Below are 17158 nucleotides of genomic sequence, written 5' to 3' on the forward strand. Positions count from 1 at the left end.
ACTAAAGCAGCTCACCTCTCTTTTCTTTTTGTTTATACCAGGGAAAATCAAAACTACTCCAAGAATATGCTTATTACCTAGAAATGGGAAGCATTTTCTAAATTTTTGCCTGTTTACAGACACCTGTATGTTTAATGTCAGCAAATCGATACATTTCCATTTTTTCAGAAGAAAACTTTGCTACAACTTAATTGCTGACTGGCTGTTACCTAATTGTATAAATTGTAACTGACAGGGCTAAAAGAAACAGTGGCTTTACAACAGGCAGAATAGAACCTAGGTGACTGTGCAACACTGTATATTGCTAGGATAAGTGCAATTTCTCCACCTATGTGAGGGCTGTGTAGACTACCTATATAATACTACTTTTTCAGACTGGCACATGTCTTTCAAAGTACAAATGTGAGTTACTTGCCATGTTGTTCTTTATCAATTTCACATACTTCAGAAGTTTTATCACCACCTCCTTGCGAGAGGTGAAGTGTCTAAAACACACACCATGTGCTGCAGAACATGTTCATTGAGACACTATATAGCCAGTGATTCCCCTTCAATAACTTAAATAGAGACTGATCTGAAGTTCATGTTTCAGGAGAGTATTCACATGTATAGCACATGTAACATTAGCAGGCTTGGGGTTTTATTTCTGGTTAGAAAATTGATCTGATAATTTCTGAAATAATTTCTGCTATCTTCACACTCTTCAAACATTAAAAAAAAAAGTCTGTAAGTGCTGTCCCTGCAATGAGCCAGCCATTCCTACAGCATTTTGGTTGCTGACTCTGGAACTCCTGCATTCAGCCAGTACCTTAAGACCTCGAAGTAACTGATAGATAAGAAACTGTATATGGTCATCTGTTAACTTCTGGCATTTCACAATGTTATTCAGGTCAGCACCCATTAAATTTGTCACAAGATACCTGTGAAAATAAAAAGGAGAAAACAAAGAAACAAACCTCATTTAAGAATGGCAGAATGTACATGTAAAGAGTAACTACACACTCCCATGTAGATTCCTTTTCCATTTGTTACTAACACACAGTTTATGTCCTTTAAATCAGCTATGAGCTTTAGTAATGGAATAACAGCTATGAGACTTAATATAATGACTAATAAAACCCATTATGGTACTTCAAAAGCTTTTATCTCTAATTTTTCCATGACATGCTGCCATAGTTCAGTGAGGAGAGAACAGATCATATTTTGGGACACATAGGAAGCCTCACCCAACATCAAAGTGGGAGCCTGAGGCACTGGAACTACAGTACCTGCAAGGCTCCAGAGTATCTGATGATGCAGATTAACATTGGATTGGTGAAATGAAGAGTGTTTTGTGCAACTTCCCTGCCTGCCCCCACTGGGATTTGGGGTTTTGTTTATTTTTTTGATAACTTTTGCAGAAATGTTGACTCTTTTCCAAAAGCAGTGCTGGCACAAAAGTACTATACCCAGTTCTCATTTGTGTAATTTCCCTCCAGAGTCAAAGGAATTTGACCACTAATTTCCACAGAGATAAAAAAATATTACTTACTATTTTTTCTGCTAAATTGTTTATTTAAGTTATTATACACTCTGTAAACCAAGGGGAGCTCAGCATAAATTGTATGTTTGAGTAACACCAAAATACACCTAGTCCTATGTTAGTCAGGAATCTAGCCTAAATTTAGCTTATCTCAGCCAACAGAATACTTTCCTGCATTCCTGAAATATCTCATCAATCCCAACTGTGAAAAAATAAGCTGCAGCTAACACATAATTGAATTGAGGAAGTTTTAGGTTTACTGGCATTTATGCAGCATTACCACATCTCTATATTATTATTAATTATAGTAAAAAAGTACAAAAATTACACCCCTCATGCATCCTCTTTTGTGGACAAATTACAAAATGATTAATTGGGCTTCTTCACACAAAGCCAACTGTGGTTGCAAGTCTATTAGAAAATGTTATGCTTCCTTTCTAAAACAAGAGTGCTAATTCACTAATTCACAAAATAGTCAGAATGATTTAAAATTTTTACTTACACTTCATTAAAATTTTCTATTGATGTCGCAGGTGTAAAAACATCTAACAATCCTATAACCTGAAAGATGAGGGAATTGACATTTTAGTTTTAGCAATCCGTAAAGCAACATGTAATTATTGACAGGGCTTACTGTTTTGGGGATGAAACTTAGAAAAATATATGGTCATCAGGAAAACTTATTGCAACTAGCACTTCAGATAGCCTCAACTATCTCCATGACCAACAGAAAATTATATTAATTACAAAAAGTAATTACAACAAGGCTTTAGAAAACCAGAAATAAAGGCAAGAAAAGCTACCTCATTATCCAAAAGCTGATGCATGGCTTATCCATTTGCTATACTTAAGACTACATACCATTTCATGAATTATCTTATTCTGCTGCCACTTAACTTTTTTAGCACCCTTTTGCCAGGATATTCTTCAATCCACTATGTTTTATTCAGGCTTCAATTCATCAAGTTACTTTAATGCAGGTAGACAGTCCCATGGAAATCAACTGTTTGCCACATAAACGTAGGACAGTAGTCAATCATTTGGGTCCTGAAGTTCTATCTTTCACCTAGATATTACACTGTTGTGAATTTCAGTAAGAATATCTGCCCTTAATTTCCCAATGGAATTCAAATTCAGCAAAAGCAGGTGTGAGGTTTTTTCCCCCCAGACTGATGTTTCAAGAACATCCAAGAGAAGTGAGCAGAACACTTACTACTTGAGTTAGGAGAAGTAGAACCAGCTGGTTTGGATTTCATTAGCTGCATCTTCAAGATGAAATAAAATTTTTCAACAAAAAATCACTTCAACAAATCACTTTCAACAAAAAGTCACTTTTACTGAAAGTGACTTTGCTACATGACACAGGTAGGTCCATGCATCGTCTTGGGTAGCCACAAAGCTGCATATCCTTTTTAAAAAGGATTGTACCTAACTGAAATTAAACCTATTTTGCTAATTTTGACATAAAAATCCGAAGGTAAAGAACACAAGACTCCACTTACGTTCTCATGCTTCATGTGCTTAAGCAACCTAAGCTCTCGGTAGGTCCTCCTCGCGTGAATAAGTGATTGAAAAGGCCTTGAAAGCTTTTTTACTGCCACCTTCTGTCTTGTTTTTGTATCATACGCTGAACTAGAAGAAAAAAAAAAAAGTCCACGTTGAAGGCATGTTCTACTTCAAAGCTCTCAGCTAGGCCACTGCTCTCTTGGAGGCTCTTAATCCTTCCTTTGCCCTCTTTCACCTTCTCTTTCAGGGACTGTAACTGGCAGAGACAGTCAACAGTAACCCTGAAGATTTAAAGACAATTCCCTTGCTCTCCATCTAGCAAATTACCAACACTTACGATAATGTTCAGGACTCATCCCCAGGTAACCCTTCCCCTTATGGCAGGAAAAGTAACCAGAGAATTTTCTCCATGGGTGCAGCTCCAGCCTCCAGCTCCAAGGTAAGGCTTGTGAGGAACCTTGGGATTGATGCTCTGGGCTTTACTGAACAAGCTCAAGTCTTTACTAACAATCAGGAATGCTGCCATCATGTCTAGCACTGTTAATTACCTATGTGACCATTAGCTTGCAAGATGATAATACCACAAAACTAGAATCAAATTAGGATGTTGACATAGCCAAGACCATAGTTTCCTTTGAAAATGCTGGTAACAAGTGACCAGGTGACACACTTGAACCTGCAGATCCTGCTGACATGAGTGTCTGCTTAACTTCACACAGATGGAGATGCCCCTCTGATGAAGACACTAAATACATGTCACACATGTCACCATTTGTATAAGAGGCAGACCCACTGATTTTTGCGCATTAGTAAGACATGACAAGCACACAAAGCCACAAGTAAATATTGCCTGTTACACAGCACAGGAAAAGAAAAAGGTCCCTGTAATGCATTACTTCATGAAATTATACAGTACAATTATGAAACGATGCCGTTTGCTACCTTCTCTTGTGAAGAAAAAAATAATTCTTAAAATACTCTTTTCCATTAAGTTAAAATTGTGGTCAATTAAAGTACCTTGAAATTCTCTGTTTAGTGTGGATTAACTACCTGTGCTTGCTAGGGAGCATTAGCAAGTCAAGAACCTTCACACATTCATCTTACAGAACTTTTCTGGTGTTACAAACATTGAAATTCAGATAGCATGAAAAATGCACAGAGTACAATCACAACAGTCACACCAAATCTGCTAGCTCCTTATGAACAGTGTTTTCAGCACTCCTGCAAATCATGGCAAGAGATACCTCCTAGGGAAAAGAAACATTGATTGTGCCTGGAGTAACTCCCAAATTAATACACAAGCCTATAATTAGCCCCAAATAGGTGTACTCCTACACATATTTGATGCTGCTGAAGTAATGAAAAGCCAGATGAAGATCAAAGCCTCTTTATTTGCAGGCAGCTGGACAACAAGGTGGTGTTTCTAACAAGAAGCAACAAAGGATACAAGCAACAGGCAGGAAGAAGAGTGTCATCCAAAAGATGGTAGTAACCCAGTTATCTTAGTTATCCTAGTTATCCAGTTACCTTAGCATGTACCCAGCCTCTGTAAAGGCCAATGCAGGGCACAACCAACCAACAATTTTGTTTTATAGAAACAGAGTAAGAGGAAGTAATGAAACTTCTTGCAGGCACCATGGAAGAACTGAGTTGCTCATGAGATAAATAAAAGAGATAAGCAGATTACTTGCAAGCATCTCAGAACTGGATCTTCAGGGAAGTTTTAAAAGGTCTAGAGGATTGTGGCTTTGCTGAGCACCTGAGAATGGCATTCCCTGAGCAGAAGACACCAAGCACAGGGAGAAGGTGAAGACTGGCATCACCACTCTGAAGAGTGGAAGGGATACAAGAGAGATACTTGTTCTGACAGTAGGGTAGAGACACAGTTATTCAGGCCATGAGGATGCCACGCTGCTCAAATACATGCAGTAGCTCAGGGAATGAACAGTTGAGAAGAACTGACAGAAGAGGTATCGTAAATCTCACATGACTGGCCACTGGGACAACATGAAGGTTGTACAAATATATCTGAAGAAATAAAAAGGAAGCTGAAGCTTAGTTGTTAATGTAACAAAGATTAGATATAATTGCATTTTGTGTAATCCTGGCCAACAAAGCCACTGGAGAAGACTGCCAAGTCTCACAAATACATATACTCCACGTCCTTTCCACCTTTTTTTTTTTTTTTCCAGTGTAAAAGGAAATATTTATCCAGATAAATAAACAACATTGCCCAAAACAGCAGTCTGTGTTTAACATTTCAGCTCTTCTGGTAAGTCACGAGCCTTCCCACTCATGCTTGTACCAGTTTGTGAAATACTGTGCACATTATACAAGACTAGGAGGAATTAGGTTTTAAATCCAGTTATCACAATAAACATCCCTCTCCTCCTGATTCTAAGGTCAAATGTGGGTTTCAATGGTTTAAAACCAGCTGATCTTTAAGATGGATTGCTTTTTATCCTCCATATGACTTAAAGCAGCAAAGCTTTCAGATAGTATAAAGCACTGTTTTTTTAACTTCAGTAATTCTTATGACAGCAGCTTTTTAGAAGCAGGATGGAAGTACATAAGGAGAGAAAGGAAAAAAAAAAAACAACCAAAAAAAACCAGTAGGAGGAAACAAATGGCAACTTGAGTCCTGGGAACTCCAATGGGAAATCACTAATTGAAGTTGCACAGGTCAGGGAGTGACTTGGTTTAAATGAGTTCCTCTGCAGCCAAGAAGCTGTATGCAATGACAATTGGTGCTAATGCCTTCAGGCTCTTTCCTTGCCTGTTCTACCATCATTATAATTCAAGTTATTAAAAGTGAAGCATTCAAAAATACAGATTTTCCATTGTTTGAACTCTCATTTGTGAGATGAAAAGATGATTTGTGTCTGTGATTCCACTTTGCAAGTGGCAGGCCATTGCCTGCATTCCTTCCCAAGTACACTTACGCCTCTTATTTTAGACTCTTTCTCCCCCTCCTGCTATTATATCATCACAGCTGAAATCTGGGTTGTCCCCTGAATGCCTCATCCCAAGTATGAAATCCCTTCCCTTCTGCATGATCTCTCTGAGAGTAGTCAGTTTCCAGACGAGTCCCTGGACAGGATGACTCTATTCCCAGTCACGGTTACTCTGTGGGCTCACTGCTGCTTGGCACCTGCAAACCTTTCCTTGGGGGCCTGGGAGAATCCCCTGAATAAAATGAGTCAAAACAGCTTCTTAAAAACAAAACCAACAAAAAACCCCCAAACCTCAATAAACCCAACATGCTGTCAACTAGATTTATTATCAAATAAGAAAAGGGTTGGGGGCCTTCACCTTCCCTTATTCTACCTAACACTCAGCTCACATCCTCCCCACCTCAAAATCTAGACTGGAGAAGGCTTCTCTGCCAGTATCCAGGTGTTTGCATTCCCTCATAAACAACTGCCAACAATTTTCAACACCTTTTTCTTTTGTGGTGTTATTTTCTGCTGTTGTGCGTGCTTTGAAGCATGGGCTTCAGCTCTGATGAACTACTTTTATTTATACCTGGCTTATACACACCTGGAAACAAACCATCCTTCTAATGGTTCAGCTCCTGCCCCTTGATTTTCTTTGAAACTACTTTTTCTGAAGCATCTTACCTCTGATTATTGTGTTACTTCATGTAGCTGGGCAGAATAGTACCATGGACATAAACTTTGACACTTGTAAGGGGATATCAACTCCCACATCTAATCTATTCTTTACTGGTAACATTTAATTTGATGTAGGCAGGGAAAACAAGTGACTTTTTAATTGCATATTGTCCGTGAGTATTTCTTCCATTATCACAGAGCAATAAGCTCATCTCTCAGTAGTGTATGGAAACATCACTTCAGAGTTTCTACCACAGTTTTAAAAGAAACAATTTTTTTTTTCAAGAAACAGTTCAGTAACAATTTCAGCAATAGCTTTTTCAGACATGATCATTCTTGACCCAGAACTCTCTGCAGTTATGACACATTTTCTGCTGTCTGTCCTTTCCAAGATCAAGGATAAAAATTCATTATCCTGCTTACAAGGATGGCCTCATTTTAACACAGATTAGAAACTTTTGCTTAGTGTGATTTTCAATCATTGCTTAAATTAGACCTACCTTCTCAGTTTTGTCAACTCCTATACTTAATAATTCTATTGAAGTTTCACTAGATTAAATATGAAACCCTATTTATATGCACTTTTTCCCAGTTCTTAAGGTTTCAGAGAAAAGTTTGAACATAGGAAGCCAAGGAAGCCCAAAAACTCAGGAGGCAAAAAGCATGGGATGCTTCATGCTTACAACTTGTGATGGGGAATGACATTTTAGTAGCTGATATTTATGAACCTGGCTGTACATACAGATATTTCCTTAGTACTCAAGGACAGTATCTCCTCTGTGGTTGCTGAGCTGTTATACTGGACAGACAAGCCATTCATGTGTGCAGCCTGCCTACACCCTTCAGGGCTTTCAGGATTAGAAGCACCCTACTCAGCTATGGCAACTGAGCCTTTAGGATCAAATTTGCTTCAACACCTGAAGGGGCTGCTCGTGGGAGCCCAATCTAACAAACCATGCATGGAGCCAACTCATGTCCTGTTTAGAACACTCCAATATCCAGTGCAGGAAGAACTCCTGGGATCAACTGGTCTGCTTGGACTACACCTGGCTCCTCAACTTCCTAATGCTTTGGGCTGGAGAGGGCTTATTAGCTGGGCATGGTACTACCCCATAATGTCCAGAAAATGTTCAGATTGAGCACAGTGTTTGGTCTATTGAGGTCTCTTCATTCCTGGAGCCAGCTAGGGTTTAGTTAAGCTAGGTAATGAAGGCATTACCCAGCGTGGCTGTACATGGTGCCAGTCTTGTGTCTGCAGGGAACACCCCTTTAACTGTAGGTTACCTGGATAAGCCAATATTCCATCCCCATCACCCCAGATAACCACAAGTGTTTGGCTGTCTGCAAAATGAAATTTTATGCTTTGGAAGCATTATATTTGGACAAATAATTAGGTACACTTATTCTAAGTGATTGATTTGGGGTTAAGTGAAAAAACTACTGGTAAGACTAAATTCCAATTCATTTTATGTACTTCACTGTGTCAGCTTGTGAGGCTGTTACCCCTACATCACCATCAGTTTGACAACTGGTGGCACACACTTTACCCAATTTGGACAGAATGTTGTACACAAGCAGATTCTTAAATGTGCCCCATGTGATAATGACACTGGGTCTGGGTTTTTTGATACTGTTCTAGGCTTCTGGTTTTATTTGTTTCAATGCAGACGACACAAGTTTGTTTCTTTCATTGGGTCACATCCTTGCAAAAGATTCCCTATTACATGAAAGTGTTAAGAAAAAAAAAAAGAAAAGAAAAAGTGCTATTCATGCTCAAACACAAATTCACATCAGCAGAACTTTACTGATTTTGCTAAGGAGGTTAACATTCAGAAAACAATATGGAAAGTACACAGAATTCCTGCCACATGTTTAGTACAGACACAACTTTAGGTCTTATTCACTGATCTCATCATCCTTTCATGTACCCATTAGCTCCTCCCATTAATGGAGACATGAATTTCATTTTGGATAAATATCCTTTAATTTTTAAGATTCTGAATTCCCCAAAACACAAGTAACAGCAGCAGAAGAATGTATGTGAGCAAGCACACACAGTGAACCTAATGATTGAAGTAGGCAGCCCTGACTGCACTGAGCATTGTAAGCAAGGAAGATGAATAGGGGAACACACAAGCACCCTGCCCTGGGATATCTTCCAGTGCTCAGTCATGTATTGCAGTGAATAACAACTCTTTCTACATTCATCAATGTCATGTAAATGAAAGAAAGTCATTACACAAATAACATGGATTTTGTTTCAAAGGTTTAGTTTGTGAGCTTTGTCTTCTGGGTCTTCTCTAGGATCTTGCTCTTCTTTTCTAAAATACAGTTTTTATTGGCAATGCAGCAAGAGGCCAACAGAAAAAGGCTACTTGCAGTGAACTTAAGATAAGCAGCAAAAAACCAACCAACCAAACCAAACCAAAACCAACCAACCCAAATTAAAAAACACAGGAAAACATTCATTTGTTGCTTCTTTATAACTGTTCTGCTACTTTCTGCAAGCTCAGGTTAGTGATTTCCACCCTCCAAGTGCTAGATTTAAGGTTCAGAGTGTCTATTTGTTTACTAAATCACAAGACATATGAGCCCTGAAAGGAAATCACAAAAATGAGATGGTAGCAAGACAAAAGGTGGGAGGATGAGTAATGGGGAGCTCTGAAATGACTCTTTCATCCTCTCATTGAGGAAAAAACTTGCTTAATGATGACAGGTTGTTGTATTGTAAAATTACACCCCCAATACTTGAATATTATTCAAACACACCATGCTGAGCTCTAGTATCAATTGTTTTGGCTTCAGCACAATCACTGCCAATTCCCTCAGATTAATTTACCACTAGATCAAAATACAGAAGTACAAAATATCTCTTACATACACAACATAATTGTTCCATAACCAACATAGAAATACATACAGTTTTAAGCAGATACTGAAAAAATAATTGTGATTTATATGTTTACATTAAAAGGAGACTGGTTCTGTATTCATGTAGCAACATGATCACAGTAATTCTGTATCACCTTCTGAATCCACAAACTATTTTTTGTTTTCTGATCTATCTCCACAGTGAATTAAATATTTAAATAACTTTACAAATAAGCAGTCACACTTTTCTAGGTAAAGTTATAGACAGTACAGCTCACATCAGTGGGAGTGATGCATTTAAAATCATGCTTTTGAGAAAAACATAGAAAATGTTGGGGTAATAAGCTGTTTGCTTCCTCAGCACATGTAACAAACCCATAGATACAAAAAAAATAATGTATTTTAGATAGCCTATAAACCCAGTGTCAGCATGTAAACAAGAAAACCTGTCAGCTGCAGCTAAGCCAGAACACTGCTAGTGATAAATGTGTTCTATTCAGCATTTCATTAAAAAAGAATGCCAGGCAGCTATAAATTGTGGGTTTAGGATTTACAACTAGAAATACTAGTGTTTAATCTAGACAAAGTTTAACATGAAAAATACCAGTGCTTTCAAATACACTATATAAACCTAAACAGACAAAACCTCACTTGCATTCTTGTCCTTTTTCCTATTCCTCCCCCACTTCCCCTTCACATTTCCTGTCTCCTCTCTCTACAACAGCCAAAAAATTAAATGATAGCTATTTGTCCCTAGGTCACTGAGGTTTTGAAACACCTTTTACCTTCCTGACTGTATACACACAACTACAATACTGGATTTTTGGTACTGACTAGCTAATAAATTCTGAAATTGCAAACAGCTCATTGGGAAGCTGTGTTGAAGCAACCAGACTCTGAGACTTAAGGAGATGTAGAACAACTTTTTCGTCATGCCCCCTTAGTCTCCAAAAAAAGATCCTAGTTCCTCTTGAAAGAAGACTTGCACAAGACAAAGTAGTCATCTTCACTTCAATTCTTAAGCTTGCCTTTATTTCACCCTTCCAACAACTCCTTCTATCAACCTCTTCACACACATACAGATGTTTCTCATCTGCTCTCTAACCACATTATGGACTTTGTGACAGCATCATACCTAAAGATCTCCAACTCAGCCATTCTTATCCAAACATCTCATTGCTGATTCAATCTCCTTCATGAAAAGTATTCTCAGATACTTTTATTTTCAGTAGGAACTTTGATTCCACTAATTACCATCTCACTTCCCGACCTTTCCAACAACTAGAAAATACTCAGGATGAAACTGGAAAAAGGAATCATGATCTATCTGCATTCTACCGAAGTATTCCAACAAAACAACTCATCAAAGTCTACAGTGATGTCTCCCTGGGCAGTTTTCAGAAATACTCTTCCATCTTCATCTTTCACAAAATTTCTTGAACTCTCAACCTCCATTGGCTTTGTAGCTGCAAATCCCATTCTGACTTTATACCCATTAACTATTTCACCATGTTCCTCTGAGGGGCTTTCTTACACTGCAAGATTTTTTGTTGCTTCACTTCTTTTCATCCATTCATTCTAGCAATGTTGCTGGAAAGGTCCTCCTCCTAACCTGTAATGTTGATCATGCAACTCCTTTGATTTAGTTCCCCTTATTGCAACCTCCCTTTCAAGGCCTTGTTTCTAAGTATTATTATTACATGTACTCACTCTTAAAAGATGTCCTGTCCCTGACTGGACTCCCATCTCAGCCTTCATCTCTCACTCAGTTTTCAAGCAGGTATTTGAATCAGTTTAGAAAGGTTCCTTGTAAAAAAAAACTAATGAAACATTTCAAAACTTTCCCTCTGAATGAACCATACCAAAACCAGGGAACTGCTAAAGGATCTTGGACAGCTGTATTTTAACAATATTATTTTTAAATTGTTCAATAAAATATAACCATAAACATATATATAGGATAAAGTTCAGTCCCTGTACTCACATTGGAAACAGAAGCCTTAATTCATAGGAGGAACAGCCCAAAGATAGTCCATTGAAATGAACTCTATCTACACGTGTTTGGGACTCTGCCTTTAGCCTGTAGAAATCTCTATAGTCTCAAGTTTCCAGCTGCGTTTACACAGAGCAGGTGTGTGTTACTACTACTCTAAAGGCTTATCTCAGCATTTACTATTTAGACAAGCATGTATGTTACAGTGATACATATTGTAATTCAAATAACCTGATCTCATAGTTGAAAACATATACTTAGTATAAATTCAGTTAAGTAAAAGATCCCTTTAAAATATATATATCATGCAAAAGTCATCAGGCACAAGCTTAGATGAAGGATTTTTTTTGTCTTTGTAAGTCAAAGACAATTTATATCAGCTTTTTTTTTTTTTTTTAAAAAAAAAAATCACATGCTACCGAATTGTCTTAGCATTGCCTTAGAGGTCCTCAGTGTGAAAAGGACAGAGTCCAAGATACCACCCCTCAAAATAATTGATTATCCACTTGACCAGAAGCATGGGATGGGGTGGATGGGGAAAAGAAGAGGTTAAATTTCAGGATTAAACACTTCTGCTTCTATTTTTCCACTTGTACTTCCTCAAAGCAAAACAGAATCTTGAACACCACCCCACCCTCCCCTATTTTTACCCAAAATAAGCCAGGACACAAAAACTTAATGGATCTTAAGCTTGCACTTAAGCAGGATGGAGGGACCTGCTGAGCACTGCACTGCGTATATCACTTAAGTCAGATGTTGTTTTCCCACTTTCCTTGAACAGAGGCTGTGCCATTACACTCTAAATTAGAAGGCCTCTTTTTATAAATCTGTTATGTCACAGAAGCTCATGCTAGGCACTGCATACTCTTAAATGAAAAGAGACTGACTGACTGCATGATGTAAGTCCTATTGATGCCAACAGCCTGTAAGGAAACACTGGAGGAGTTTGTGGTTGGGAAGAAGCTATGGGCTCACTTTGGTTCACCTTGTGAAGTCTGTTCTTTCCAAGGAAGGCAGAACACAGAGCTTGCAATATGTTAATAGACAGCAACCTGTTGGAGAGATCAGGCAGCATGCTGCAGAAAGCTGCCTATACCTCCCAGGCAAAAATAGGACTAAGTAGGTTGGAAGACAGTTTACAAAAGCTGGCATGAAAAGAGGCTTTTAAAACCCCAGTAAACCCCTCAAAATCTATCCACGTTACGTAAGTTGCGGTATAATAAAAAAGTCTTCAAAAAAAATCAGAGATGAAGCTTCTCTCTCAAGCAGGAGGTAACGTCAGGTCCCAGAGGAAAAGGGAGACAAGTACCAAACCACAGAGAAGCTACCAGGGTGATACAGCAGAGGCAGAGATGCTGCAGGCTTGAGGTCCAATTTATAAGCAAGATCAATGGGACAGTTGAAATACTTGCAGACAGCCAAAATTCATATTTAGAAGACAGTCACAAGGGACAAATGTAGTCTACCCTGAGACAGGAATTCTCTTTTCTTTAGAACCAAGATGGTTGTAGATTAAGATTACCTTGTGATAAGTAAATTTGCTTGCTTCTCATCTAAATGGCTATCAGCTTAGATGCTGCACTCTTGACCTCTTGACCCAGAAATGTTTTAAAAAGCCACAATTAGCAAGGATAGAGCCTGGTCTGTAAGAGTCAACCAGCTCTTTGACTTCTGAGAGACATAAATCTAATTTTGAGGGTGACAACTGTGAAAACATATTTTTCAAGAAAACTTTAGTTTTGACTTGAGGAAGAATTAAAATAACTGTCTAACATAAAAAGCTCAACTTGATAAACACAGCTATAGCACAATAAGAAAACAACTCCAAAAGAAACTTGTGTATGAAAACCTGATATTTTCTTTTATGCAAACAACCCTTGAAAAAGAAAAAACTAAAATGTAGTGTTGAAGAATTCATTTATCACTGTAAATATAATTAAAACTACCATACACACAAGCACCTGACTTCCACAGTTTTTTATTATTTCTTCCTAAATTAAAAAAAACCCAATCATATATGACACCAGAACCTGAGAGAACATCCACCACCTTGAATGGCCACAGGAAAAAGCCCAGGTAGAAATGAAGACCTTATCAGAATTAAAATTTAAGAGACAAAAAATGTACTGCAAGGGTGAAGTACTCGAGGGAAAGACCTCACAGCTCTCTGTGGTTCATACAGATGCTGAAGTGCTCTGCTTGGCAGTGTGGCTGAGTTCTTCTGAGGTTTTCCTAGGACTGTTTATGATGTGTCATAAACTTAGAAAAGCAGTAGGGTTCTTTAGGCTATGGGAAGTTTGCTTTTTATACATATGCAAAATCTAAATAAAATTTTAAAAACACAACAACAACAAAAAAAAAAACCAAAACCTCCACCACCACAAAACCCAAGAAAAGCATACTGGAAAGCAGTGTGCTTGATATAGATCCCTTTTTAAAAGTGAACCTGTTTAAAATCAATAATATATACCTCCATAGCACATTCACTCTATAGACACATTCTCATATAAAACTAACCCAAACATGAATTCTATTAGACTTATGAAATGTCAATAAATTGGGTTAAAACACAGCCTCCTGACACAAACTCTTCTACTCATTTTGAATTGCAAGACAATAAAAAGGGCAAGCAGAAGCTAGCTTAAATGCAAATATGTTTCTTATTACCAGTTATCACTTCAGTTGCAAAAGTCTGTCAGATGTGATTAAAAATTTACTGTAAAAAAACCCCATAGGTTAGGACTAAAGAAGAGCTTCACTGAGGTAGAAAGATTTGTCACTACTACTTAGCTCCTGTTTTAAAGCCAGTGTTTGGAGTTCAGGACCTTGGCTTCTATTCAGCAAAGCACTTAAAAATTATTTAATTCTAGAGTTTTCTGTAAGACTTAAATATGTTTTTAGATATTTTACTGAATAGGAGTACAATTATTCAGAAAAGCAATACAGCATATTACTCTAGGGAATGATTGTGTCTCACAGGTCTCCTGGGTAAAGCACATGGCACACAGATGGAAAAAAAAATCAATTTCAATAGACACTAAAAATAGATGGCTTTTCTGAGAGATGTGAACCTTTTCCTCACATTCAAGCTTCTGTTTGGGTTTATAGTTCATCGATGTTAACAAAGCTATTAATATCAAGTAATAATTTATTGCTGTATTCTGTTCCTAAATGTATAGAGTAAAGCTTTCCCATAGCATCTCCCAGTCTCCATTTTATATCCTAGATCTGAGTCTTCTCCATCATTAAAATACTAGGATTTCCTAGGCTTTGCAGACAGAAAAGTACAATGAATTAACAACACTAGAAGTTAAAAAAGAAACAAAGCACCGGCTGTGCTGCAAGTGAACCACCACATGTTTTCATTTCCTTCTCAATTTCTCAAAAGTCTTGACATCTCATTACAACATTCAGCAGAGTAGTTCTTCACCTTAAAACCATGTCAGCATAAATAGGAAAAATAACCAGAAATGCAGTTCCAATTGGAACAAGACAATAGTTACTCTCCCAGTGTATATCCCACTCCCAGTTTGTAAAATAAAACAGGAGAAAGTAAATGAAGGTTATGTAGCCTGAAAAAATAGGTTCTTGTGAAACTATTCACACCAGACAATCACAGGACTATCCCTTAACTACAATGGCAGCCACCAACAGTCACACAGTTATTTACCTAGATTTCGCTGGTACAAGCACAAGCCTGAAATAACAGCAAAGAGGGCAATTCCAAGATACTTCACACTAGTCCTGAGTGCTTCTGCTGGTTGTTGGAGGCTTGGTAAATACTTATTCTTACTTGGGATTGGGGCATTTCACAGAGCTAGATAAGGAAGTGACAAATGAAAAACTCCATAAATCTTCTCTGGTGTCTGACCACGAAGATAAAAACGCTATGGAACAAGTTTAGTCCATGACAAAAAAGTTGAGTTCTAAAAAAATCTTTTTTGTACAGTACATTTATTTAAAAGACCATGTGGACTATTTTCACATAATTCCACTTAGCCAGCATACAAAAGAAATACGACTTTAACAGAACCCCCTTAAACACCACTGTAATTTCCAAATATTGATTCAAATCTTTTATAAGCCATTATTTTTTTTATTTAATGCACGCTTAATTATGCTCGTAACATACGAAAATATTTGCCCAGTCTGCATTGGGAGTTCCCGAAAGTGCAAACCTGAGATAGTAATTATCAACAAAAGGGAAACATGATTAGCTGTGATAAACCTTCACACAATCCTAAAATGTCGAAGCCCCCGGGCGGCAATCTGCCCTAATTACCGATTCTCCCGGCGCGGCCGGGTGACCCCCCTCTCCCTCTCAGTCAGCTCTGCCGACACGGCCCCGCTCCAGGGGCTGTTCCCATTGTGTCTGAGGACAGAGCCCCGCTGTGTGTCCCGGTCCCCGCGGAAGGGGCACCCACACCACGGCCCGGGGCCAGCAGGGCCGCAGCCCGCCGGTGAACCCTCCGGGGCGGGCCGCAGACACAGCTCCGACAGCCGTGCCCCGCCGCAGCCTCCCCATCCTCCGCGCTCGGACACGCCATGATTGTGCAAGATTCTCGGCTTCGGGGCAATTTCCATCCCCCCGGTGGTGCGAGCGGCCCCGCAGCGGTCGCTGGGTTCACCGGCGCCGAGGAGCGGCGAGGCCAGCGGGCCCGGCGGGCAGCCGGCGGCACCCGCACAGCTGCCCCGTGAGGCGGGGTGCGGCCGAGCGGCTCCCGCGCTGAGGGGGACCGCAGAAGGAGAGCAGGTTGCCCGGGTTACTGCCAGGCTTGCCCCTGACCCGCGGGGAGAGCTCCGGCGCCGCAGCCCGCGGCTGCCCGGCGGACACGCCCCCGCCCCGGCACTCTATCGGCGGGCCCCGCCGCCGCGCAGCCGTCCCCCTGCCCGTCCCGCTCGGCGCACACGAACCCCGGCGCCCGGCACGGCGGCCTCGGCCTCCCGCCTCCCCGGCATCTTCTGCCCCTGGGGGCGGCACCAGGGCTGACCCCTCCACTGCCGACCGGCAGCACCTGCCGGCTCCCGGCCCCACTCCCCCCGCCCCGCACATACCAGACTGAGCCGTAAGCGCCGGAGCCGACGGGGGTGAGGTTCTGGTAGCGCTGGGGCACCTCCCACACCGTCTTGTTTAGCTCCTGCCGGTAGAAGGTGCCCCGCTCGGACATTTTCACAGAGCCGCCGCCGGCAGCGGCAGCAACAGCGGCAGCCGCCCCTCAGCCGGGGCGGGGAGCGAGGCGGGCACCGCCGGCGCCGGCGGGGAGGAGGGACCGGGAGGGGAAGGGGAGGGGAAGGCGGGAGGCCGAGGGGGTGGGGGCAGTGTCCGGGGCCGGGAGAAGCCCGGGAGGGGGCGAGGGGGCCCCTGTGCACAGGCCCAGGAAGCCTGGGGTGGGCTCCGGTGTCCTCCTGGGGTGCCAGCCGGGGTGGGTCTTGGGTGTAGCGAGGGCCGATCCCGCCCCGGAGCGGCCGGCATCCCTACCGGATAAGCCGCAGGCAGCGCATCGGCCGCCCTTGCCGAAACGTGCGGGAAGGGGCAGCACGGCGGACCGATGCTCCCCGGGGGGGAGGTGGGGACGGGCGGGCATGGTCATCCGGCCGTTCGCCTGGCATCCGTCAGGCTTGTGAATGCCTCGCTGACACTTTTCACATGAA

The 17158-nt window shown here is 40.8% G+C and overlaps 1 protein-coding gene across 2 annotated transcripts in view; it reads right to left on the reverse strand.

Annotated features, from left to right (window-relative positions):
• The window catches only part of MAPK11 (mitogen-activated protein kinase 11), a 30627-nt gene extending 13856 nt beyond the window's left edge, over positions 1-16771 (reverse strand). The window contains exons 1-5 of one of the 2 annotated variants that reach the window (XM_030469065.1): positions 16674-16771; positions 16562-16619; positions 3025-3154; positions 2025-2083; positions 809-920 (exon numbers count right to left, since the gene is read on the reverse strand). In XM_030469065.1, coding sequence (XP_030324925.1) covers positions 809-920; positions 2025-2083; positions 3025-3154; positions 16562-16619; position 16674 — 360 coding nt within the window. In that variant the 5' untranslated portion in view covers positions 16675-16771. Of the gene's footprint in view, positions 1-808; positions 921-2024; positions 2084-3024; positions 3155-16561 lie in introns of both variants that reach the window. The other variant, XM_030469064.1, reaches the window with a different exon arrangement.
• Between the last annotated feature and the right edge of the window lie 387 nt (positions 16772-17158).

Source organism: Calypte anna, chromosome 1, assembly GCF_003957555.1.
Source record: "Calypte anna isolate BGI_N300 chromosome 1, bCalAnn1_v1.p, whole genome shotgun sequence".
Classification (NCBI taxonomy): domain Eukaryota; kingdom Metazoa; phylum Chordata; class Aves; order Apodiformes; family Trochilidae; genus Calypte; species Calypte anna.